Source organism: Falco naumanni, chromosome 5 (assembly GCF_017639655.2).
Source record: "Falco naumanni isolate bFalNau1 chromosome 5, bFalNau1.pat, whole genome shotgun sequence".
Classification (NCBI taxonomy): domain Eukaryota; kingdom Metazoa; phylum Chordata; class Aves; order Falconiformes; family Falconidae; genus Falco; species Falco naumanni.
Window position 1 is genome coordinate 1,796,223 of NC_054058.1, and position 26,068 is coordinate 1,822,290.

General features: G+C 40.5%; 1 protein-coding gene and 1 long non-coding RNA gene across 13 annotated transcripts in view; one reads left to right on the top strand and one right to left on the bottom strand.

Moving 5' to 3' along the window:
- The window catches only part of LOC121089618, a 68,916-nt gene extending 61,735 nt beyond the window's left edge, over positions 1 to 7,181 (bottom strand). For 3 of the 8 annotated variants that reach the window (XR_005828277.1, XR_005828280.1, XR_005828275.1), the window contains exon 1: positions 6,556 to 6,857. This is a non-coding gene — a long non-coding RNA (uncharacterized LOC121089618). Of the gene's footprint in view, positions 1 to 6,555; positions 6,961 to 7,099 lie in introns of those variants that run through there. The other 5 variants (XR_005828278.1, XR_005828282.1, XR_005828281.1 and 2 more) reach the window with 5 other exon arrangements.
- The window catches only part of WARS2 (tryptophanyl tRNA synthetase 2, mitochondrial), a 49,821-nt gene continuing 30,716 nt past the window's right edge, over positions 6,964 to 26,068 (top strand). For 2 of the 5 annotated variants that reach the window (XR_005828274.1, XR_005828273.1), the window contains exons 1-2: positions 7,028 to 7,170; positions 19,043 to 19,144. Coding sequence is in view for 2 of the 5 variants with exons in the window: in XM_040596983.1 (XP_040452917.1) it covers positions 7,117 to 7,170; positions 19,043 to 19,144 (156 nt within the window). In the remaining 3 variants the exon portion in view is untranslated. Of the gene's footprint in view, positions 7,171 to 12,472; positions 12,852 to 19,042; positions 19,145 to 26,068 lie in introns of those variants that run through there. The other 3 variants (XM_040596983.1, XM_040596984.1, XM_040596982.1) reach the window with 3 other exon arrangements.

Genomic DNA, 26,068 nt, shown 5'->3' on the forward strand with positions numbered 1-26,068 from the left:
ATCCTGATTCCAATAAGCAGGTTGAGGGATTAACTTTGTTATTCTTTGTAGAGTCTCTCCTGAGAACCCTGGGCAGACATGTAAGTCACAGGCAAATGTTCACACTGTAATACATCCTCTAGAGAAAGTGAGAGAGATGTCACGTTAATTGCCACTGTAAAAATGCATCTGTAATGTTCCCTTACTAAACCAAAATTACAAAGCAGAGGTTCAGACCGTGTGAATCCCAACCTATTCCTAAATTTCCCAATTCTGTTCACTTATGAGATTTTTCCTAACGGACTATTTCTTAACTTTGCCAAACTTGTTTAAAACGTTTACATTTTCTTCATTTTTCTATTAATTCTAGTAATAATATCTGCAGTCTTAAGAGGCTGTAATATGTTCACCAGTATGGAAATATCACCATCAGTTGGGTATACCCGAAGGAGATGTAGCAGATGGGGGCAATGATTCGGAGAGAGAAGAACATCCTTGCTAATAATGTCAGCCAAAGTAAAACTCCAGCCCATGGACTGTTACTTGACAATGTGCTTCCACTTCACAAAGGAAGAATCGCTGTTGCATAAAAGCAAAAGTCTCCGCAGTGCCCAAGACAATTACAGCTGAAGAACCAGTCCAGACAATGATTTTATCAAATTTTTTCCCAGTTTTTCATACAACTTAACAGACCTTTGGGTACAATGGGGTGAGACAGTACATGAATCTAGAAAAACATATTTTGGGTGGCATTTGCATTGATGCCTATTAACGTACTGAAGTTTTAAAAGGAGGGCATTTATGTAGGAGACAGCAAAGTCTCAGAGCAGCATCTAAACCAATACGTTTCCCTCTTCCTAGGGCTAAATTCCTGTAAGAATAACAGAAAGTATGAGAAAGTACTGTATATCTGGCCCCCAGTGCTTCTTACATCTTTTTCTCTCCTCTTCCAGTCTTGTGTTCTTTAAAAGCAGACAGATGGATGATACGTCAGCACTATTATTTTTTTTCTTTGTGAAGTCTGTTGACAGCCATTTTTTTCTGTCTGTGGATTTCATCTAACTTAAGAAAGGGTAAGTACGTCCATTCACCATTTCTACTGACAGTCCCTAAGAACACTTATCTGGACAGCAGTATTTGCATATAAAACTGAATTTCAGACACAAAAGGCTGGAGTTGTTAAAAGCATTGCTTATGTTACACTCAAAAATACGTTAAGCATTTCAGAGATCTAGATTAAGATAGCACTCTGCTGGGAACAATGATCGAAGGTCTCTTCAGACACCCAGGCTGCATTAAGCACCGGAAATAATAGCAGAATTGGGTGTTCTATTTACTGTAGTAAAGCAACCTTGTCTATAAACTCCTTATTGCTGCAAACCAAAGGTGTGTGTCTGGGGAGGGCAAGCTTTTCCCCTTGATGTTCCAGGACATGGAAATACAATCCTTTTTCAGACACAGATGTTTGCAATAGAAAACTTTCACTCCACTCTCTTCTGTTTTTAATCTGCTCATGACAGGAAACACAGATTCAAAATGAATGTAAAGAACACAGTCACCATAACTGATGGTAATACAAAAGAACATGTAGCTAAGATTTCTTTTTCCCAACATATTACAGGGAGAAAAGGCTTACAAATTTCAGAAGATTCTAGGTGGTTTTATTTCTCAGTGGCTACCAGTACAGAGTTTTTCCGTGAACTTCACAGGATATAGCTCTCTGCAATGCTATGATACTATCAACAGTTTCAGCATACAAAAGATAATACAACACTTCTTCATGCTCTCTGCCAGACTTTCAGCACTTTCAAATGACTACCCTGCCAAGGCTTCACTAAACACACAGATGTGTAAAAATGGTCAAAGATTCTTACATAGCATGTGTAAAATGTGAAATGATACAGGTAAGAGTAATTGATTCACCTTCTTCAGCCAGTCATGCTGCTAACCTCTAGGCTCTCAAGAATTTCAAAGATGTGCTTTTAGACTACACCAACCTACCGGTCTCAAGTGGAGTTCTTTATGTATGACAACGGGAGGGCTTTGACTGGACTCCTTGTGCTTTTTGGTTGCCTATTCCAACTTCTTCTCTTACTCTGTTCTTCAGATCCCAAACTATCTGGGATCTCCGTTTTCTGCCCTCTCTAGTTTGCCTAAATCCTCTTTCCTTGCTCTTTCATTAGGTACTACCTTGCTGACGAAACAATGGGAGTCACAATATTTACATGGCAATTTCTGCAAATTCCTTTGTCACACTGTGTGTCATCAACTCTTTGATCCGTGTCCATTTTGTCTGTTTAGACTACGAGCTATTTGGAGCGGAGGTCATTTGGTGTGTGCTTCAGCAATGCATAGCACACAGAGATCCTAGCTTAGACAGTGCCTGAGCAATAGTGTAGCAAACCATAAAAACAACTGTAATTATAATTACCACTCCCCCAAGCCACATTAAAAAACATGATCAAAAAATCAGAAATTGAGAAATGACAGCATCAGCTCTGTGATGTGATTTTAAATCATTTCCCTCTCTACTTCTGTTATGATAATGTCTCTAGCTATATGATAGCATATTATTTTTTCTGCAAAGACCTTGCTTCATTATTGTTCATGTTTAAAAATATTTTTTATTAAAAATAGTGTCCTAAAACTGTCTTACCATAGGATTTTCTGTCATAATCACTCAATCGAGTAGAAAATTACTAATTTCCTTCTACATTATTCTCTGTTACTTTTATCAGAGAATGTGAATGACTCAAGAGTATTCGTGAAATTATTTTGACAACGCTGACTTGACTAGCTGTTACTCTATTTTAAAGATAGGAACTAAAGCACCAATAGATAAAGCATAAAACATAAATCTTCCATGTTAAATTAATAGATATCGGTTCTAGTATTTTAGGCTGTTTCATGTTTTTAGCATATGGTATATTAGAAGCACAGTAGCAAAAAGTTAGCTTTTAGCCAGCAGTGCACAGAATTTCTGCTAATTTTTCAGATGAGGAACACAAAGTATTTTAGTAGCCATGATTTTTTACAGCGGCAAGAAATAAAGCCAGGTTTTCAAATTTATTCAGTTTTTTTAACCATTCTTCCTTTTTACAATATGTGGCCAACAACTAAACTTCTACTTTCTATGTCAAAAAAGACAAGAAGGCTGTGCATAAAAACTCGCCTCGCAACACATCCCTAATTCCCAGGACCCGCATTGTAGACCAGCCAAGGCTGGGTCCTGTGTAAAGCACTGTCTCTTCAAGGCTTCATGAAAATAAGTTTTGTGGGCTGTAGCTCAGCTACAGAGGTCTTTCTGCCCTGAGAACAGAATCACAGACTTTCTATTCTGCTCCTAGCACTACCCTAACTTTTCACTAATCACTTACTTGAGCATATGCCTAAGTCTTCTCTTAAACTGTTTTACGGCTATTACCTGTAGCTTTTTCCTTGATTTTTCAAGAAATCTTTTCAACATGGAAACTCAAAGTGGGCCTAGTATTTACTGACTGGTACCCCAGTACTAAAAAAAAAAATCACTTAATTGATCATTTCAGCAACAGGATTTTACTAGCAAACAGAGATGCTTGTCTGGCACAAACTCTAGATCTTTTGCAGAATCACTGTGTCCCCAGGGGACACACACCCATCTAAAAGATTTATGGTCTAGAACTCTTGTTTCTAAGTCAACAGGCAGTTTGGCAGTGTTAAAAAATAAGAACTGCACTAGTGACATTTTGACTGAGTACTGATTCATGTTCACCTGTTACTGGTATTTTCTTAATTTGGGCTCAGTAGCAGATTCTGCACAGCTGAACAGTTTTGAATGGATTCACAATGTGCATTGGGGTAATATGGACAGGGGAAAAGCATCTAGAAATCATACACAAGAAAGGTCAGAAGAGTTTCAGTAGCAGCGGGAGATTTCAGAGGACAATAAATAAAAGCAGTGAATCTTTCTCCTCCCCTAACTTGGCTATCTCTCAAGGATGCAAGCTATCCCACCTTCTGGGATTCCCGAGCCAACCTCTTCCCGTTCTCCCCTACCTTGCACATTCACACTACTCTCCTCCGCCTGCACCAAGAATATCTCATGCTTATTCTTCTACCACTGCCAGGTTTCTAACATAGTAGTGGGCTCTTCTTGGGTTTGTACTGTAAATACTGCATGGATTTTTTTGTTTTGTTTTGTTCAGCTTGAGTTTGCATTCAACAAAGACTTCACAGTAATAACTCAGACTCAGTTCTGGTTAAACCAGCAACTTTAGTTCAAGTTTTTGCTTCAATTTAAATATGATTTTAAAACATGCTTTGTTTTAGTACACTCCTGTTGTCAGAATGATGTGAGTGATCACCATGTTTTTAGCAAGTCTGTCAATATTTGTGTCAAGGGCACATTTCAACGTAAATTATTCAGTATCTGTTTCCAGATTGCCAGTTGAAGTACTGAGTAGAGCAAAGCACGGGTCACTGTAGAAAGTCTCCCAATTCAAATTTAACACGTACTTTTGGAGAGGTGTCAATTAAGCAGCCCTTAGTCATTTAATGTGTGTTTCTCTGGTATGGTTAATTAGAATGCTCTGTGGCACTAAGTCGAAGGTATCACAGAAGTCTAAAAAGCATCAACTTTTACAGTTCTATTTATTAACTCAGATTCTCATAACCTTGAAATTAACACTAGTACTTTTTAAGTAGTATTACCTATACCTTCATTCTTTAGTCTTTTATCACTGAATCCCACATAGCTTTTTTCTTCATCATTTTGCCTCAAACCAATGTCTGGCTTACTGATTTGTAATAACAATATTTATATTCAGTAGATGCTGAAAGCTTTCTCCTTGGTAATTACATACTGGAAAAGAGGGGTTCTTTTAAATTCTTTACAACTGCAAAATTTTCTTCAACACTTCCTTATCACATTATCTCAGTTTTCCTTACAACTTTTTGTAGTGAAGTTTATATTCCATTTGTCTCTTCAGCATCTCCCTCTTTACCATGTCAAAGACAGCTCTACCTGCTTCAATTAGTCGCCAATGGAGAACAGTTCAATCCGTGAGACAGAGGTTAAGGCACCTATGCACCCCTCCCAACCACCTGGGTGGTCGCCTGATGCTCCACCCAAAGCACATCTTCAGTTTCACTTTGGAAGAGCAGCCACAGGCTTTTGTCTAATAATTTTTGGCCTTAGGACTGGAAAATCTCAAAAAATATCACCTGGACTTTTCCATTTTCCAGCTTCTTCCCTGATGTCTCCTACAATTCAACCAACTTCACCTGAGTTTTGCCTAGTTATGTTCTCAAAAATGGCTGACACATTTTTGCTGAAACATAACACTGAATAAACATGTCAGACAAAGATGAACATTGCACATCGAAGTTTTCAGCTCAAATTATAAACAGTATCTATAGCGACGATGGAAATGATGAAAAAATTATATGTATAATTTCTGTGTTCTAGTTAATGTTCTTACTGGCTTTGCAAAGTAGACTTTATACAATTTGTATTCTAGTAAGGTCTGATTAACTAAATGAATATTAGGTTCCGATGTACTAAGCACTGTATATGCACAGTTTTAAAATTTAAAAATTGTTATTAACCAATGCATCAAAGTCAAAATAAATAAACAGTTACATAAACTTACAGTGGGTTTAGCTATTAAAATTACTTCAGGATTTTACAATTAGGCGGAACATTCTATGATAATAACCTCAGTGATAGGGTTTGGACTGATCTTGCTCACTACTGAGTTCGCTACTGGAAATAATCACCCATACAATGTGTAGTGCCACCGATACCAGACCTACAAGTGCACCTTTTTTCCTGATTGCTGGTTTGTTTCCCCCAATCCTGCAGTAGCAGATTCCCAGTCCCTGCCCCATGTTTCCAGCCCTGCAGACGAGCCACAGTTCACACCATCCAAACATTGGTAACAAGCATTTTGTGGCTTTCCAGCCTGGGAATTAAACTGGAGAGAAAGCTAGCACCCTTCCCAAAAGAGTCAGTACAAGGGGCTCATGTACAAGGTCTTCAGAAGCATGCTTATCTGTTTTCCTTCTGTCACTGAAATAGGGAATTAAGAAAACTCCTTAACACCGATGTAGCATTAAGAGGCAGGCATTCCCTCCTTGCAGTGCTGGATGCACAGGGGATCATTCCACCTAACGTGCATGCCGCTGTTGTCTTCAGGCAAGGTTACACCGACCATACACGTTTATGCATTACATTTCTCAGAAGTCACACATATTCATTCACTCTCCAAGAATGGGCAGTACTATATTAATTAAGCATAGCACATGCTCCTTACAGGTACTTTAGAAAACTCTTGGGGGTCTCAAACAATAGTTGACCCTCTAGTTACAGCTGACAGAGCTGAACTTCATTTTGCTATCCCTGTATGGGCTCGCTCTGACCGCAGTTCAACTTCTTTTGGCAAGTTTTGTTTCGGATGTGACTTTGCAAGGAAGACCTTCGTTTCAGTTCCTTCTTAGAGATAATGATCAACCTTCCCTTATCAATATAACAGTGCACAACTAACATTTCTTGGTAATTGTCCTGAAACAAACAACACATGGTAACAGTTCTATTACCTGGTGCCACGGGAAGCAATGATGACTGGCATGAAGACTGAATTTGGGGATGCGCCATGTCGGGGGCAAGAGCTGCCTCGGCCTTGGCATTTGGGGCAAAGCAGGGCAGACCCAGGGCAGAAGCAGCTTTTCGGAGTTTTCTGTGGGGAGTGCCTGTAGTTTGACCAGTAAAGAGGACTGAGGCAGGTTTCTCCACGCAGCGGCCTGGCTGCGGCGCCCTTGCCGTCACGGGCACTGTGAGGCAGCCTGAGGGGAACGGCGGCCGGGGGGCTGGGCGGGGGGGGGGCACACCGCTGAGTAGGGCCCTTTCCAGCGCAACCTGCACATAAGGCAGGACCCCGTGGAAAAACCCGAGCAGCAAGGCGCTGGCGTCGGCAGGGCGGGCACGACCAGCCGGCAAGCCCGCACCGCCCGCCGCAGCGAGGGCACGGCCGGGCCGCCCCGCCCCCGCCCCGCCCCCACGGCACTGCGCACGCGCTCCGCCCTGAGGGGACCCGCCGCCACGCGCGTGCGCGGACGCTTCCCGCTTCCTCCCCCCCCTCACCCCTTCCCGCCTTTGCCATGGCGACACCGAGCGGCCTCCTTCGCGCCCTGCACCGCGGGACCCTCGGCCAGGTAACGGGCCTGGCGCGCTTTTCCCTCGGCCGCCGTGGCTGCGGGGCCCCGGCCCGCTCCGGCCGGCGTAGGCTGAGCCCCGCGGCGCCGACGAGGCCGGCCCGGTGGCAGCCCGCCCTCCGTGTGGCGGGGCGGCCCCGCGCATGCGCACTGAGGAGGCGGCGTCGCAAGGCGGGGCCGGCCGCTGCGGGCCCCCGGTGCCCCGGTCCCCGCGCCCCGGCCCCTGCCTTCCCGCTGGTTGTGCCCGGGGCCACTCGGCCGCAGGGGCTTGTACTCCCCTGGGGACACGGGGATCAGGGACGCGGGAGAGGGGGCGAGAGGCCTGAGGCGGGGGGTGCGGGGGGGGGGGGCTGGTCGCTATCCTGGTGGTCGTTAAAGCGCTGAGGTACCGCCGGGCGTTATCTGAGTTTTCAGCGTTAGGTTTTACTTTTCCTCTAAAACATTATCTTCCCGTTTTAAATGTACCTACAGGCTACAAAGACCTGTCTTCTCCAGCAGGAAAAACCCAGCATAGGTATCTGGATTGGTGAGAGGATGTATGTCAACCGTTGGTGCTTACACAGCTTCAGTGAGGCGTATAGGGGTTAAACTTGCCTAATTGGGATTTTCACTGTAATGATAAGGAACAGGGATTTGCTTTACCCTCACACACACACACATTCTATTACAAAATTGAAATAAAGGAGCAATTGATTGCATTTATCATGTTTGGGAAAATTTCCTGAGCAATCAGCAGTCAGGTAGGAATATATTCAGCAAGCACATGTTTGTAGGCAGCCTTCTTCATCAGGTTTTCTCTCTGTAAAGGGTCTGCCTTACCAATCTAAATTCTTATGTAGTTTGTATTCATGTTTTTTAAATGAGTGGAAGAATTATTTATCAAAACAATCTGGTGAAAATAATACGAATGTTGTGTCATCTTAGTGGATGTTTGTTTCCCTTAGCTGGACAATTGGCTTTTTCTTGAAAATCATACTTATGTTCATATATCATCCGAATCCTGAATATTACGCTGTGTTTCTATAATGAAACACTTTATCCAGAGTGGGTGTCAGGGTAAATGTGTCTCTTGTTGCTTGTGAGGAGAAATAGAATAAGTAGATGATCAAAGATGGCTCTTGGATTCTTGGTGTTATCTGTGCTGTGACCCTGGAGCAACTGAATTATGTTACTCAACTGCAGAGTTGTTATTCTGAGAATTTCAAGTTAAAGTGTACACTAGCAGGTAAAAAGTTTGTGTATATAGTGGTGAGTATGGGTAAACTCGAAGTTGCAGGACTGTGAGTTAATTTAGAACTAGGATTTTTAAGGTTAAACCGAAGAAATTAAGGCATATTTCAGTCACTTGTCAAGACAGCTAATAGTAAGCAAATTACCTTGATTCTGCCCTTTCTATTGAATAGGTAGAGTGAGAAGGAAAGAGGGAGAACCTGTTAACCCATATGAAATTTTCATAACTGATGTTTTAATTACTGTCTACTTCCTACTAAGTGTTACTGTGAGGCAGAGGTAATGTTTCAGTTTATATTTTTTGTTTCAAAATGCATTTGTTTATAAGGCCACTTTGAATTTTAGCCATAACTATAAAGAGTCTTGACATGGCATACTCAAGAAGCTTGTTGGTTATTTCCTTTAGGTGCTTTGATTTCATTTCACTTATGTGTACCTAAATTTTCCTAGGTTTTTAACACTTTAAAATTTGCAGTTACACTGTTCCTGTAATACATTCGCCAAAGCGAACAACATACAGATCTTGTGAAGATGCTTCAAGCCACTCTGTTTTTAGAACAAGAACTGCAAAGTTATTTGAAAACATGGGTTTGTATATGCTTATCTTCCCAGCTCTTCATGGTGGCTTTTTTTGATTCATTCAGTAACCTTGCAGGTACCCTCCCCTGGTCTGATTCTTCTAGCAAAGGATTCTTGTATAGTAGAGAAATCTGCTTTCAGTGGACTTGGCTCTGTTATATCCTAATATTGTACTGACATGAACTTTTTTGCCACCTGAGTCACCCGTCAGATTGAGATTACTTATCTGGTGCTTTGTCACCTGGTTACTGGTACCTGATGTCCTTTAGATGTGATAGGTCTGAAAATTAACTTTCTTCCAGTTATTCTTTAAAAGTTTTCATTTAAAAAACAAGAAGCCCAATGTTACTGTTGGTTATGTAACTTCATACCGCCTACCTCCAAATAACAGTAGTAATTTAAGTCGTTTCTCTGAGTTTAAATTTGCAAGTCCAGTATGCTGTGGGCATCTGTCACTTCCCTCTCTCACTTTGTGCCCTTTATGTCTTTCTGGAAAGAATTGCACTGGAATTGAAGTGGTACTTCAGTGCTGCTTCGAAAGAATTGAAGAAAAAAACTGGCTTCCTAATTTATGCTGTTCTTATTGCCAGTCTGGACTTCAGAGTAGTTTAACTATTATGGCAGACAGCTTGGAACAGATCATGTATTTGCTGTGTGCTAATGAGAAATATTCCATTTTCAGGCTGGAAATGTGTTTTTCTTCAAACTTGAGCAGTGTGTATCTACTGGCACCCTTATGGTTTTGATGTTTAAGCATTTGATAATTCAGTCATAGTTATCAGAAGATGTAATTTCTGTGGTTTCAGCTTTGTTTCACTATAGTGCACAGTTCATTGTTATGCTGGATTTATCATGGTGTGGAAAAAGTTCCTTTATATCTTTTGTTGTACATATTTGTAGTACAGAACTAGAATATGTAGGCATAATTTATGTGGTTAAGTAGAAAGTAACATTTTTTTGGGAGAAATTAATTATATTTTGGGTATCTTGATTTTTAAGAGCTTATTTTCAAATTTCTTGATTTACTGTTCTTCCATGGTCTCTAAGCCAGGGTTATAGAAAGTTATTTCATCAAGTCTGTTTCTCTGATAAGAGACACTTAAAAACAGCAACTAACAGGTACTCTGGGGAATTACTGACAAAATTCTGAGAAATCCTATGGCATAGCCTGTCAGTAGGAAAATTTAATCTAAGGTGAGTCAGTCAGCTGCCAGTGTATGACCTGGTAAAATATGAATTGAGTTTAGTCCTGTCAGCAAAGCTCTAGAAGTTGTTGCTACAAGTGTAAGTGGTCAGTTAAATCTTCCTAGATCAGGCCTCACATTGTGTTGGTGAGTGAATTTCTTGGGTTAGCTGTTACATTAGTATCTTCAGGTGATACTCTGTAGTTCCTCTTTGCAAAGCCAAATCCTTCAAGATCAGAAGTGGTTGTGGTCAAATCCCAGCCTGTGTAGGCTTTCTTTGCTCCAGTTCAGACCTTCATTCCTAACCATGACAGCTGCTGGTGAAAAAAATCTCAGGTGAATGAAGTAAAGATCAGGACTGTTTGTGCTCATGTGTCTAGAGCAGAAAATCTTATCTATCAGCAGTACTACCAATGCCAGTGACTAACTGTGGAGAATTTCTGTACTGGTGTGAACTCAAGCTCTTGGACAAGTTATCTCTTTTTCTCCTCTCTACTCCATAGTGGACTTCTGATTTGTTCAGAGGAGCCTAGTCAGCATTGCACATACCCTGTTCAGACTCTCTGATCTACATAGCTCCTGCTGTATAGTTTGAGTTATACCAGAAGGTAGTTTCCTACCTTCACCGTTACCCCAGTGAAGTAGAAGAATGATGAGGTCTTGCTTTTGATTATAGACTCTCATGCATCACTAGATGGTTTTCCAGGCTCCCAGCTGGAGGCTTATTTTTAGATGTTATTTGCCTTCAAGAAGAAGTCAGGAGCATGGTGCTATTCTTCTTTTCTAGTAGCAAAGTACTTATCACTATTACAGTTGTAAGAATACTCTAATACCTATATTGCTTTTCTTCCTAAAAGCATCTTTTAAAGAAAACATGAACTTCTCATTTTGCTGCCTTTTCTTCTACCTTGGTATTCCCCCTTTGATAGGTTAGCCTTTCCTGGCCTCCACACATGACCTGTTACAATGGCTGTATTGTTGCTGAGCTGTACATTTTGATGTCCTATAAACTTCATCTCTTGTCAGCTTTCACAGGAATGATGCATTGGGAAGTAGATTCTCTTACCTTTATGTGATACAGAACTGTATCTTCCACCCACAAAGGCTGGTATTTTTTAACACAAAATAGTTTCCTTTTTAGTGCTAGAATTTGGTATTTTTTTTTCTGGCGCTCAGAGTTGGATTTGCTGTAATGAAACTCAGGATAGTGACTCTAGCAGGTACTGTTCAGATCATACAAAGGGAGTCGCACAGTCCCAAGGATGTTTCTTCTACTTCTCAGTGAGTGCTGCATAGAACACATCTCTATTGAATGTTTTGTCAGGACTACTCCAAGTACGAGGCCTTCAAATCCAAGGAATCTCAGCCAACATGTTAGTAATCTTAGCAGCTCATTTAGGAATGCTGCTGTTTCTTTACCTGAGTCAGTATCTGAAAAAATGCCACAGGGCAGATCCCTGTAGGTAGTTTCTCTAGCTTGCTTTACAGTTTGTGACCAAAGGTGGTGCTAAAATCAAGACACATTTACTGTGTCTTCCTCTACGGTGACAGCCTATTGGATCACAAGGCCAAAGTTAGACTAACCTGGCACACTTTGCTCTTAACAAATCCATGTTTTACTGTTGTTTTTCTCTAGTTATCTTCTAGGGAGTTGCAAAATATGTCTTTTGTTTACTGAGAATTTTTTCTAGGCAGACTGTCTCCCAGACTACTCCTATTTTCCTGTGTTTTTTGAGACAGGAATGACATTTGTCCTCTTTTGGTCCTCTGATACTTTGCTAAGCCTCTGTAAACCTCAATGATTCTGGCCAGTATTCTCAGTACTTTAAGAAGAGATCTTCAGACCAGTTGGCTCTGATGAAATTTGATTCATTTTTTGAGGAAGTATTGTTCTTTCTGTATTCAGGCCACCTGATCACTCCATTGTTACTGTGCTAGTCATGTTAATAACTGGTGATGTTTCATATTTTTTAATAAAGACAGCTGTGAAGAAGGCAGTTAGATAAAAATTGAAGGGTTGCTTTGGAGCAGATCATTAAAATGCTTTTTCCGCAAATGTAATCTTGAAAATTTTTAGCTGTAGTTACCATATGGCTTCCAGAAAAAGAAAGTAACTGAAATTACCAGGCCCTAATCCTTAAGGATTTCAAAGATTGTAGTTAAAACTGTAGTGGGGGAGAGAGAGCTCAGTTTTTAGTGTCATTCAGATGTGTTATGAATGCAATGCAAACGATTCAAAAGCATCCGTGTTCCCATCTAGAATTTGTTGCTGTCATGTAGCGGTCACTTTGTTAACCATTAATGAAACGAGTCCCCAGACACATGTAACAAGCTGCACACATACACAGGTTACTGCAGCAGGTCAGCTTCAGAATGTCTGTCCAGGCAGTTGTGTACTGAGATTGATGGATAAGCAGACAGGTTTTTAAGTGCCTACCTTGGATTTAGGACTGTGACAGTCCCCAGTGTAGCATCTCTTTTCTTATGGAGAGCATGAAGGTTGGAAGTAGCAAAGTGCTTTTGACTGAGGGGAGAAAAAAAAAAGCTAGAAATGCAAATACCTGTTCGGCAGTAAAGACCCATGCTGTTTCCTGGTGTCCAGTATGGAGTTGTTCAGTATGTTGTAATCTACAGGACCTTTAGGAAAGATCTAAGTGTCCTGACTTGAGAAATGCTTTCAAAATACAGGTAACCTCTATGTGGATTCATGTGTAGAAATTGGTACCTTTTTTTTTTTTTTTTTTTTAGTTTCCTGTTTTCCTGAGTTTTAACTTTTTTGGACTACTGTTGGGCACAGATACTAAAAGTCATTTAGCTACCCAATCCCTCATGAAATCAGCTGGATTTAGCAACATGTTCCAATAGCTTTTGGATTAAACCTCTAGTGTCTCCTGTCCAGACTGGAATGGCAGTCTTTCCTAATCAGTCATTTGTTTTTATTTTAATCACTATATACTTTATATTTCATCCTCTAGGGAAGCTGACTTATCCTTCAGAGAAAGCATTGCAAGTGTTCTCTATGCCAGAATGACACCATTAGCTTGTTATCCTTTTCAGAGCTGAAGTGAAGTTAGTATGCAATAACAGTATACGTTTCTTGGGTCTTCACGGAGTTTGAGAGAACTCAGATTTCCACGCAGATTTATTAGACCTTCCAGTCATAGAGAGACTTCTCCTAATCTGCCTTGCTTAATGCCTTGTTTCTAGTGGATTTTGGCCACTGTTGAGGCTGCACAGGAGAGAACCCCCATTGTAGACAGAAATGAAGGATCTTTGAGGCGTGAACGGGTCCTATTCATTTCCATAATGGAGTTCTAACAATAAAGTCTGGCAAATGTAGATTGTTTTAGCAGGAAACAGCTCTTTATTCTGGCGTCTTGGCAGGGCTTGGGTAGAGTCCCACCATTCTTTCCCCCTCTGGCCCTAGCTTTCAGTTTCTTGGCTGAGCCTGTTTTTTCTCTTGAGAGACTTCTGTTTTTATTAACTTGGTTTTGTACAGTGAGTTTAATGAAAGATGCTACTCTGGCAGTCCTTGATGTTGAAGTTTTGTGTAAATTTCTCTGGTGCATATGTTGGACAAACATATTGTGAATTGTGCAGTCTGTGGATCACCTCAGTCTTTAGACCGCAGACTGGGGGTCTTGTTTTAATGCTGTTTCATTGGCAGATAGCATTTCCATTTACTAATACAGCAAGTGCTATTCTAGACATTCAACAATTACTTTTTCCATGACACAAGTTGTGGTTTATGCTGGGACTCTAGGGTTAGATGAACAAACATTTTGTGGAATTGACTCAAATTACAGTAGGACCAGAAGTTGAAGTGAAGAAAACCCCTGAACACCAAGTCAGTTAAGTCACCTTAGATCATATATTTTTTTGAGCTCTGCTGAGTTCATGAGTAGTGAATTGAAATTGTTTTCCTTTTGGTTACTTGAGCCCTTGATTGTAACGATACCATTCTTGGACAACTCAGACAAATAATGTAGCAGATTTTATAATTTTCTGCTGTATCAGACAAATCCAACGGAGAGGAATAAATACATTTTTGCCCTCAGAGATACTGACCTTGAGAGTACACTGAAGTTCTCACTGTGAGGGAAAGGAAATAGATAAACATTTGTATATATGTGTACACACACACATACAATGAAGTTATATATATACTTCTTCATTTCCCTCATTCTTGTGCTGAAATGTGATGATTGCTACCAGAAATGAAATGTCTGCTTTTACTTTTAACTTTGAGTTCTTTTAATTATATAGTAGGGCTTGCTTCCACTTCTTGGAGCTGGCAGAAGTAATGGAAAGGTGAAGCTTACCTAATTGCTTTGGTGGTGTCTACATGGTATCTGAATGAAGGATTAGTGTTGTGTGGAGGGAGCACTAATAAGAGTTTCGTCAGTTTTCATGGTGTTGCACATAGGTCATGTTATGAGCTACTGTGAGGATGCTGATGTTATTTTCATAACCAGGCAGATAAAACCCTGCTGTGCTTCATTTGTATTTAGATGGCACTTCCATAACTGTACACACTAGGAACTTTTTTTTGTTTAGATTACCTTGTTTATAGGTAAGGGGGTTGGAGCCTTACAGTACACATTAGAAGGTGTATTAAGTGCTTCTTGCTGATATTTCAAAGTGGGGTAAGCCCATCTAGTTCACCTGCTTTGGTGGAGTCAATATTTATGTTTCTGTGCAAAAAGATCCCAGGGTTGGATAGTGCTGTTTCCATTTTTGAGGCTCAGAGTTCATATATAACTCTTCCAATTCACAGAAGCTAAAGTGAGATGAGATTGTATACATACTTCCACTCTGACAGATGGAGCATGTGTGGTATTGAATCCCATCACTGTTTCTGGTCACATACATGCAGTGACAATAAAATATTGTACCTTGGTCTTCATAGTGTCCTCCTCACAATCTGGATGCTGAACTATTAATCTCATTTGGAAGGTTGCTGGCCAGCATTAAAAAAATTTGAATTGCTAGCATCTTTACAACTTCCTAGGCTTACCATCATCTTTTTCCCTTTTGTCAGGTGCATAGTCTGACTTTGGAATCTGCCATGTTAGCTGCACCTTGGAAAACATATAGCAACATTTCCATGTTAGTAGAGGGTGCCAAGCTTCCTGATGATTTCGCTGAAGATTCACATAGCAACTGTTCTCATCACTTGCTTTCACACTTGTAGATATTCTAATATCTCTGTCCTTTGGCAGTGAGTTTGCTAAAGGGACTGTTTTGAGGTTATCCAGCAGCAGGAACAGTTCTTTTCAGGGATTCTGCCTTAATCCCAGGTCTCACAGGCATTTACTTCTCTGCTTCCCAGCATTGCTTTTTACATAAACAACAGCAAAGAATTATAGGGACATACAAACTTTTGATGACAGAACCACGTTATGCTATCCTTCCTAAATGTAATCTTTTTATAGCCACATCAAAGTTTCTTTCAAAGGCGGTCTTTGACTTCTACTTGAATTGGGTTATCCATTTGCAAATATTTTTCTTGAAATCACATACTTGCCAAGATGTGGAAAGACTTTACTTAATAGGCATCCATAGGGTGCTTTCCGTTTGCGTGGAAGAACAAAACAGTTTCAAACATTTCAAAGCCTCTTTGTTGCTTATGTAAAGGGAATGAGAGGTCCAGCCCTCTGAATTCCTGATCAAATCTCATTTTGCATCTCTGCTGGCAACAAATTAGCCCATGTAATTGCTGTCACCAAGAATGAGTACACATTCTGCAGCTCTTATACTTCCACTGTTTCTTTGGTTTGGGTTTGTTTGTTTTTTTTCTGGAAGATATCCACTTCTGAGATCTTTGCAGAGATAAAGCAATGTCAGCACTTTGCATGGTCATCAAGCATTAAGCCAGGCCAGAACAGCCAAAGGTGCTGTCACTCCCTTCAGAGCGCCATTTTTACAGCTGGCGATGCAACATTGATTGTAAGTCTGTAGAAGAATGGAGTATTACACATCTCTGGGATACCTGCAATACAAACAGTCGGCTTCTCTTTACACTGATGTACTCCAGAGGGTACAGCTAAACTGAGAGAGCTGGTAATTTGCCTCGTTTCCTGTGGGCCAGTTTGAACAATACAGGTCACTTAGGAAGGGAGATCGCATCTTCATAACAAAGCAGTGAGTGTCACACACGAACTAGGGAACTTCTCATTTGACATTTCTGGGCTTAAGGTGTGTAATAAGGAGGACTGTGACTACAGTTTGCTGTGACTTGGGTGGTATATGCTGTGGCCATTCTAGTCTCACAGGTAACTTTCTATAAACTTCTATGTGCTTTAGGTCTCAAACATGATAACCCTTAATTGCACTGCTACAAATTCTTATGTATATTGCTTTGGGTTTTATGTTCCTTAGATGTTAGTGACCAAGGGGCAGACTTTTCGAAGCAGTGTTTTATTGTGGTAGTGACTGGACATGCTCATGCACCTTAAATAGCAGTTCTGCAAGAACTCATGTAAGCAAAGAATTTTCTCTGTATATAGGAAACTTCATCAGTGGTAAACTCAGTCTGCTTGTTCAGTGGAAATACAGACACTACACTCATCCTATCTTCAACTCAACCCTGGATTAAATTCCTTAGGAAGAGAATATACCTTTTATGTTGATCATTTACTATTTGGGGTCAGTGCTTGTATCTAAACTAGGGCATCCAGATGAGCTGCTGTGCTCCTAGACATGGGAACAGGCCTTGGCTACATCCTTTTTGAGGTCAAGACCTAGGCGCAAATTCATACCTCTGTCCCCCTCATCCACACTTGTCCTTTCTGTGGAAGCAGCCCAGGCTGGTGATTTCAGGACTAATCTGCACTGATAAAAACAGTTTAAATGTAGTCTATGAGTATTGTCTGTCTTCAGAAAACGTTTTTAAAATTCTGTAGAAGTCCCTGATACAAGTATGATTACTATGTCTAAAATATTTAAATTGATAGGATTCTCTTCAGTACAGACAAGGAGGACCAGCTGTAGCATTTTCTTTGTGCGCACTTGCACCACTAAGGAATTTTCTGAGACTTCTACCTCCTAAGGCCTCTCAACAGCCATTAGGTGGTTTTAAAACTTTTTTCACCTGAGGTGAATTTCAGGTGGTGACCACAAGGTGAAAGTTTTTGAACAGCTGTGTTAATTTTGGCCCCATGTGAGATGAAGCCAACTTTTCCTTGCTGCGGGAAATTGCCAGATAAAATAGTGGAGAGGAAATGAACTACTCTTTGAGTTTCTAGGACAATATTCTGAAGAAACATAGTATTTCCAAACAAAAAATATTTTTTAAAAAACATCCATCTAGATGTAAGCTGATAGTCTTTGTTTATATTGCATAGGGCAATCTTGGTAGCAAGCAGACTCCTCACTTGAACAAAATATATGAAAAAATACAATAAAATCTCTTTCAGCTAGAGGTCAGAGAAGGAGCAAGAGTGATCATATTTTTTTAAGGGATTTGGATACTACTGTGATCAAACAAAAAAAACTTCTCCAATTTCTCTGGGAGGGATGTATTTAGATATGGGAGCATTCTTTAGCTTTTTGTTTTGTTTTGCTGTAAGATTGTGATGGTTTTGGTACTTAAAATGTTTTAATCTATTAACTCAAAATCATATCAACATTTCATATATCAAATAACCTATATTAATAATTTAGAAATACAATATACTTTACATTTTGACAGTAACACCTGTATCTTATAGCAAAATGAGTGCTAATTGTTCGTTGATGCTATCAGTTTTATTCTGTTGAAAGCAGTGGACATTTCTAAATGTGGGTGTGTACCAGTTTACAAATATTAAATGTTAACCTGTATATCACATCTTTAAACAACACAGAATGTGTTTTCAGAGCATGTAAGTGTTCAGCTGCTACCTGTGAAAAGGCTTTAATCTTAAATTTTGTTAAATGCAGGTAGAAAGACTTGAATCTTAAAATGTCATGAGACCTAGCCTATCTAAATAGAACTTTGATCTCTCTTCCATCCTCTTTGGTCATCTTGCTTTGACCTTAATTATACCTGTATAAGATCATAGGCTCAGAGGGCTAGAAGAGACCCAGCTGGAGGTGATCTGGTGCTTCTCCTAGCCCAAAACAAAAATTACTGCCTCTACATCTTTATCAATACATCTTATATACTGTTTTTTAATAAAGAACTCTCTAAGTGCTCTTCTGAAGTGTTTTCTTTTTCTCTGTTGGAAGGTTCTCTTTACATCTGATCTGAATCTTTCTAAATGCAACTTAAGCTCATTGTTTCTTTACCCTATTAACCATGGTCCAAAAAGTCATATGTAGAAGACTACATATCTAAGGCATGTTTAAGGCCTTGTCCCTTCAAGATCTTCCTTCCACTGGACTAAACCTCAGTTCTTTCAGGCTTTCCTCTAGTCTTATTTCTGAGGTCTCTCATTGGACTTGATTGTACTTCTATGGCCTCCTGCCACCATCTTGAAAAACAAAACCTAAAACCTGTCCCAGTGTTCCAGCTTGAGGCCACCCTCATTCTAAGATGAGCAAATTGTTTTGTGTCTTCTGGATTTTAATCCTGTTAATATGTTCCTGTGCAACTTTTAGTGTAGTTTATAAATGTGAATGTTTTGCAGCAGCGTGATAATGATTCATACTCACCTTCTAAAACATTACAAACCCCAGATCCTGTTCTGCAGTTGTTGCGTGAACACCTGTTCTCCTTCCTGTGTTTGTGCAGTTGAGTAGTCCTTTCTGTGTAAATCCATGTACTTTTGCCAAGTAAAGAGCATCCTGTTTTCAGACCGTTTCTTTGCTTTGTCAAGATCATTTTGAGCTCTTACCATCCTTTTGCCTTTGTATCATCTGCAAATTTAATGAATACTCTTTATTTCATCATCCAGATTACTAAGGAAGATACCAAAATATCAAATAATACTGGACCCAGGACAAAACCCTGCAAAACTCTGTTTGGTATATCTTTCCACAACCACTGTAAGCCATCAGTAAGTGTCATTTTGGTTTCTTTCTGTCCAGTTCCACTCCCAGGGTATAATATTATGTTCTAGGTACTGTTTCAGTAGCTCATTGGAAGCTGAGGTAATATCGGAACTTAGTGAAAATCAGGACATAACCTTTAGTACAGCTTCTCCATTCTAGCACCTCTTCCTCTATAGAAGGCTATCAGAGTGATCTGACATCACTAGTTCTTGAGAAATACTGCTGACAGCTGTTCAAAGCAGTGATTTCTTCAGAGTTCTGTATTTGTTCCTGGGTTTTTCCAAGAATTGAAGTTGAGCTGGCTGATACAGAGTAACTCCACTTAGGTGAGGTCCCAGAGTGGAGCATGAGGTTCCCTGCTTGCGCCCTGGCCCGCAGCTGCTGTGCCAGTGTGTTGTGCTAGCCCGTGGGGCCACAGCTGGGTCAGGAGGAAGACAGACCTGGGAGGTGCTTTGGACAACTGTTTCCAGAAGGCATCTGTGCCCTCAAACTTTGGTTGCTGCTGGTTCAACCACATTGTTCAGTGAACAGTAAACTAGTTTTTCTATGGATTTGTGGTGTTCTCCACAGTGTAATAAGGCTGTTCTCTGCTCCCTCTCCTTTTCGCTTGTGCCACCTTCTCCAAGCAATCCCTACAGTACTGTAACTATCAAGTTTTCAGCTTTGAGCATTGTGTGCATCATTTAATGGACTTGGAAGCAGCACGTACTGTACTGGCCTGACCTTCATGCCTTGCCCGGCTGGCCAGAGTGTTCCAGCTGATAGTTCAGCATGCTTAGCTCCTGCTGCAGCCTCCTGTCAGTGAGGCACTAATTTGGTTTATCCCTTAGCAGCCTATTGTGTGGTAGTTGTAAGAACATAGTGTTATTAAGTCCTGTTCATCCTTACAGTGTTATTAAGTCCTTTACCCTTTCACTGGGTCTGAAATGGGCTACAGTTAATGTCTGTGGTTAGGTAGTTTGGCTGGAGCAGCTTTGTTGCCTTAGTTTAAAAAAAGGAAGTAAATAGTTTGAGAATAGTTAATGCAGGATTAAGGCTGATAGGCTTTTGCCTGTCTTGGACCATCTGAGAGTGTTAATTACAGTTCTGTGTATGTCTCTGAAAACCAGGAGGTGAAGAAGTAGTGCATGTGTCGCATGCATTGGACCTGCTCAATAACTAAGTCTCTTTGGGACATGCCTCAGCTTTGAACAGCAGCCACAACATGCTGCCCTTCCAGCTGATGGAGAGAACTGCAGGGAGCACAGCACAAAAAAAATGAGATTGTCAGGCTGTGTCCTTGCTGAGAAAGACATCATGGTTTAGAGTAAGGTTGGTGACTGCTGCTGGCTGCGTGCAGACCCAGTGCCTGGTTCCTTCCCCAGCTGTGCACAAACCTTTCCTGCTCTGTCGAATGTTATCACCACTTCTTGTCCTAGGACCTCTGCAGAGTACTTGAGCCAGCTCTTCTGTTTTGTAGACTGCTGGCTGCTTAAAAGTCCGCTAGACAGAGTTTGTATAACCTGCTTCACTCTGCGTGGGAGGGAAGAGCCCACGGTGCCTCTGGTCCAGAGGTACCTTCTGTTGCGTGGCGGTGTGAATTGCAGCAACCTGCTGTAGATAATCCTTGCTGCTGTCGGTACAGCTGTCACTAGCATATTGAGTGGCACGTGGAGCTCATAAAGGCAAATGAGAGAATACATTTGTGGGACGCAGCACACCACATTAAAGGATCCATTTGCTTAGTCATCTTTAACAAGGCAGCATGAGAGGGCAGCCTAACCCAAATGCAGTTATACTGTATTCTTTTGCTAGCCCTAGAGGGCAGAGTTAAATTTATAGGGTGGGGTTAGTATGTGCTGTAAATGTCCCTCCTTTAAATGCGTTTCTCATTTTAAATATAAATATTAAAATCTTACTTACATTTAAATATAAATGCATTTGACATTCAAGAAAGAGGTACTAGGCAGTGCTGTTTAAATCTTAATTTACTTCAGTTTCTAGGCAAAGAGTTAATCCTTTCTCAGGAGCTATTTATCTGAAAACTTGCTCTGGTCTAAGTATGTTTCTTTCAAATTTAATGTTAAGTCTTTAATCCCTAATTTTAAGAATTAATCATGATGAAATAGCATTTGAACCAGATTAATGTGATGTATTGAATTACTAGATCAAGATAAACATGTTTTAAAGGTTTCTACAGCAAGTTTGCAGAGAAGTAATTGCTTAAAAAGCAATAAATGAAGGAAAGTCTGCAGCACATAGAGTGCTTCTAAGTTTCCCTTTTCCTTCCATTTTTTTCTATCTCTAATAACATTAACACTTAAATTGTCCCAATTAGGGTTTAAAATTTATGCTTTAGCTAGTAAAACCTGACTTGTCTGGTTTTCCTTCATTTTGCTATTTAATAGCTGTCTGAAAACAGGTTTTGCTAAGCCAGTATTAACAGACAAGCATATCATTTTAGCAACAAGAGCTTTGAAGTTGCAAAGTATTAATGAGGGAAATAAAAAAACTGTAGACATGCAAAAGATGCAGTAGTTGGGGACTTGGGGACAAAGAATTTCTTTTGTCTCTGAGGTTGAGGCAAGTTTTTCGTGGGTTGTTGGGGTTTTTTTCTTCCCTTTTTGATCCCTGTTGGGAGGATCTTCATGTCTGAAATTTCAAATTTTCCAGTTTGTGTGTTTTACTCATGTCTGTGTTTGCTTATTGCTGCTCTTTCTTCCCTTTGACTTTCACATTTTCTTTTCCTCTGGCAAATTTGAACTTGCTTCAGTTTGGGACAACTAGGGCAAAATTAACTGCTATGAATAAAATTGTAAGAAGAGCAAAGTCTGTGAATGATCCTTTGCTGTTTCCTGAGTCGTTCCAGTCTCATTAATCAGCGCTGGTGCTGTGGAGGCTGTGTGGTGTGTTATGTCGCCAGCACAGCAGCTTCTCCGTCCCTTTCCCCCACCCCCTGTGTGCCTACACAGTGGGGAAAACTAGAGAGGGAAGCCATCAATCTTTCCTGTCATAGATGTCAGCAGTGATTCTCCTGTCGACTTCCTGCTCTCTCCATTGTGCCCACCACCTGTGTTTAGAATTAGCTCTGATGCTGCGGGATCTCACTCAGCTCTTCACCTGTTCTGCCTCGACTAAGTAGCTGTTAAAATAAAGCAGAGTAGCTAAATGCTGTAGCATGTGAATAGTAACAACCGCTGTGGTTCGCAGGGTGATTTCTGGTGCATCTGCTATTGTAATTGCATGCTATTGCTATTGCAATACCATCATCATTTTTTGTAATGGTGTGAGTTCTGGGTCTGAAATCTCTTGCTTGTGTTTCAGCCCAAAGGTGAGTTTTTGAGCAAGTCTTTTTTTTTAATTTAAAGATGAAAATATTTATTAGACACATTATAGATAGAGGCATAAGCCTGTCTCCCATCAATTAGCTTACTGGAACAGATTTATGAAGGAAGTCCAAAGAAATTAATTAGTCTGAAGCTTTGTCCTTACCTTCAGTTACTCAAAGGATACAATTAGCAAAAGACTTTCTGGGAATTGTATATCTCTGTATCTGGCTAGTGGAGGTCTTGAAAATAGAAATGTCTGTCTCCCCCATCACTGAGTAGCTTGAAAAGCTGAGGTGTAATGCCTCTGTACTTCTAGGGCAGGATTGATGTCATCATCTTATGGCCTATTCTGTTACATAATAGGTCTAAATGGGACTCTGACCAGGCAAATTTTTATGTATACTTCTATGTAATTGTATAAGTGTTTTCCTATACCAAATTAAAAGCAAAAAGCAATCCTGAGAATTGTCTGTCTGTTGGCAGCTTTCTCCTGCCTCCTTGAATTGGGTGCAAGCTTTTTCTGGTTTTAAAACCTACAAAGAGATGAAAGTGTAGGTGTAAGGTTTCCTTATAAATTGTAGCTTGTCTGCTGTCATTTCAAGTGTATGATGGCAGTATTTTTGTGGAGTTATAAAGAAGAGAGGCTCTGAAAACGTGCTGTGGATGCTTTGACTTGATTTTATTTGTGTAAATCCTTTGTGGAGGGAACTGTGGCTATGATTGTTTTTACTACATATTTGAGAAGGAGTTTTCTGTTGACTGTGCCAAGGCGAATACATGCATTCAACAGGTGAATTACTTTTATTCAGCCCTCACAGAATTCTTAAAGCTAAACATGAAAGATATAGTCAGGCTACTAAGGGTAGGCTAGTGACATGGGATGTTTTGATCTGCCTGGATCTTTTCCTTAACTTCAGCAACTTTGGTGTGTTCTCCAGTTCTGGCACATTTGTCTCATGAGCAGGGAATGAGTGTGTTTTTGACTGCTGAATTGAGGCCTTGGCAATTGTATCTGTCCTTATTGCAAGTGTGACACAGTGAGAAAAGCTCTGCTTTGGTCCAGGAGAGCAGCATTGGATTTGGGAAGTTAGCATCTTTTCCAGTATACTCTTTTACACTGAAAATGGATGTGGCCATACTGCAGGGTGTTGGGGCCAGACTCAGCTGTCCTGCTCTGGGACAAGAATGTAGTACTTATCCCTGATTGAGAGTGTTTGGATGTTTACAGTTTTTCAGTATATGGAGCAGCAGCTGTTTATCTCATCATGAAAAAGAATGTTAGGTAAGAAACACCTGAATCTTAATGGGGTTTGAGCCAAGCTTCATTTAGAAATGCTGCTGAGAAATGCCATGCAGAAGTCTTATTGAGAGAAAACAATAATAGATGTTAAAACATCTGTCAGATACTATGCTCTTAACGGGAGTGAAGATTAACATGCAGCACTAGTGGTGTAGGTGCACACACCACACAGAGTTAAACATACGAACAGCAGGCTCACACTGTGCTTACTACAGATGTCTGAATGAGTGAGTGCCTGTGGGCTGGAGCTGCATGTCTTGTGGCTTTCACTCTGCTCCACTGGGAAGTCTTCACTCCTTTTGTTTTTATCCTTTTCCAATTCCAGTACTTTTGAGCACACAGCTCCCATCCCCTGACCTAACAGCTCCATTGAAGTGCATTCCAGCCCCATGATTTCATGGTACCAGGCAGAACTCCCCTGCCACGCTGCTATGCTGCCCGCTGCTTCTCACGGAGTGAACAAACAGGGAACATAAACTCTCTCCAAAGGAGCAATATTCTCTGTATATTTTTAGTGCTAGAAATCCAAGATTCATTTAAGGGTGTTTTTTGTGGGCTTTTTTTTAATATAGACTTCTGCTAACACAATGGAATATTTCATACCAGCCTATTTGCTGTAACATCTCATGCTTTATGTTGTTAAGTGGAATCAAAGGAGTTAAAGATGAAAGACTTCTAGTCAACTGGGCCCTCAGCTGGGAGCCAGTGTGGGTTTGTTCTTTGTCATGTATTTGCAAGTGTTTTACCCAGGTCCAGCCTAGCTCAGTTTTCATTATCGGGTTTACTTTTTGTGCAAATTCCATACTTTAGGTTAAGTAATTGCTGAACTTAAATTCAGTATAATGCTGCTACTGTTTGTTTCTCATGTTTAACTTGGTATTTATTGCCCATATAGTGAACAAACCTTTTATAAGCAGTTGTTTACCATTTGAACATGCAAGCACCATTAAAGATACCATGCTTGCTTTCACAGGCATTCTCTTTACTGGATAGACAGAGAACTTTGTTCTCTCTTTCTGTGAAGCTGTGTCCATTTTACATCGTACTTGGTTGTTTTCTTTCCAACGTGTAGTGTGTCACCAGATGCTAACTTAAGTAGTATTACAAGAAACCTATCTTTAAGTAGTACAGTTACCCTTCAAATATTTGGAGTTAGTACAGCATTTGAATGTACTGTTTATGTTGAGACACGGATATCTTGTATTTTCTTGGTGAAAAACATTCTCAAACTGATTATTTAAATGTCGCTATTGCGTTTGTACCATCTATTTGAGTATATTATACTCACATTAGGGGACATAGTTTTGCCAGTACATCCAGTATGTTCATAGTGATATGGTCTAAAAAATGGGCAATGATCCAGGAAGGGGAAAAGGCAGATAATGAACATGTTGTGGGAAGCATATGAAGCAGGGACTGTGGCTGCAAGGGAATGGAGACTGCATGACTAGGGGACCAGCAAGGTTTGTAGACAGACCTGTTCTCCGCAGGCTCGGGGTGCCAGCTCTTTTTGGTGTGGGCACGTGAGCTGATCTGTGCTGACTGCACAGATTCCCCCTTTTTGCCATAACATAGTAACTCAAGGGGGTACTGAAGTAGCACTATCTTCATGTTCCCACGGAAAAGAAGCAATAATTTCAGGAGACATTTCAGGTGATGTCTTTGTCAAAACCGCAGCTGAAAGATGTGCAAGTTCATGCACCATGCTTTAACACGGTCATCCTAGCGTACTTTATTTGATGCACATCCATAGTGGATTTCTAGAACATTATGAAGTTTCTTAGCTCTTCTAACAGCACAGATAGGAAATTTATTTTATGTAAAGTCACTGGAGTCTGGCAATAATAACTTCTTTACCACATGGTATTCTCTGTGCCTCCTTACTATCTTGATACACAATGCAAGATCTTTTCTGGGAAGCAGGGGGTGTAAAGCACAAATGGAAGAAGATGATGATACAGGAACACAGGAGGGGTGAAACTAATAAGAAAATTGAGAGTAGGCCTGTAAGAAGCTGTAGCCTGTGTAGGGGACTGTGGTTAAACAGGCATGTAAATGGGCACTGGAATGCAGGCAATGCTGTGGGGACAAATAATCATGGGAAAGAGCATCAGAATTTGAACTGAGTCAGGGAAGACAGGGAGAAGAGAAGAGGAAATGTGCTCTGACAAACAACTAGCTGTTCTGGGATCCCTGTAGGGGCAGAACACCATCTTAGTGGTCATCTGTATATAGCCTTGTTCTCTTTTTGAGTGCTTGTTTCTGCTCTTTGCCAAGAGAATATGGGGAACACAAGATGGTGAAGTACCTGTTGCATTACC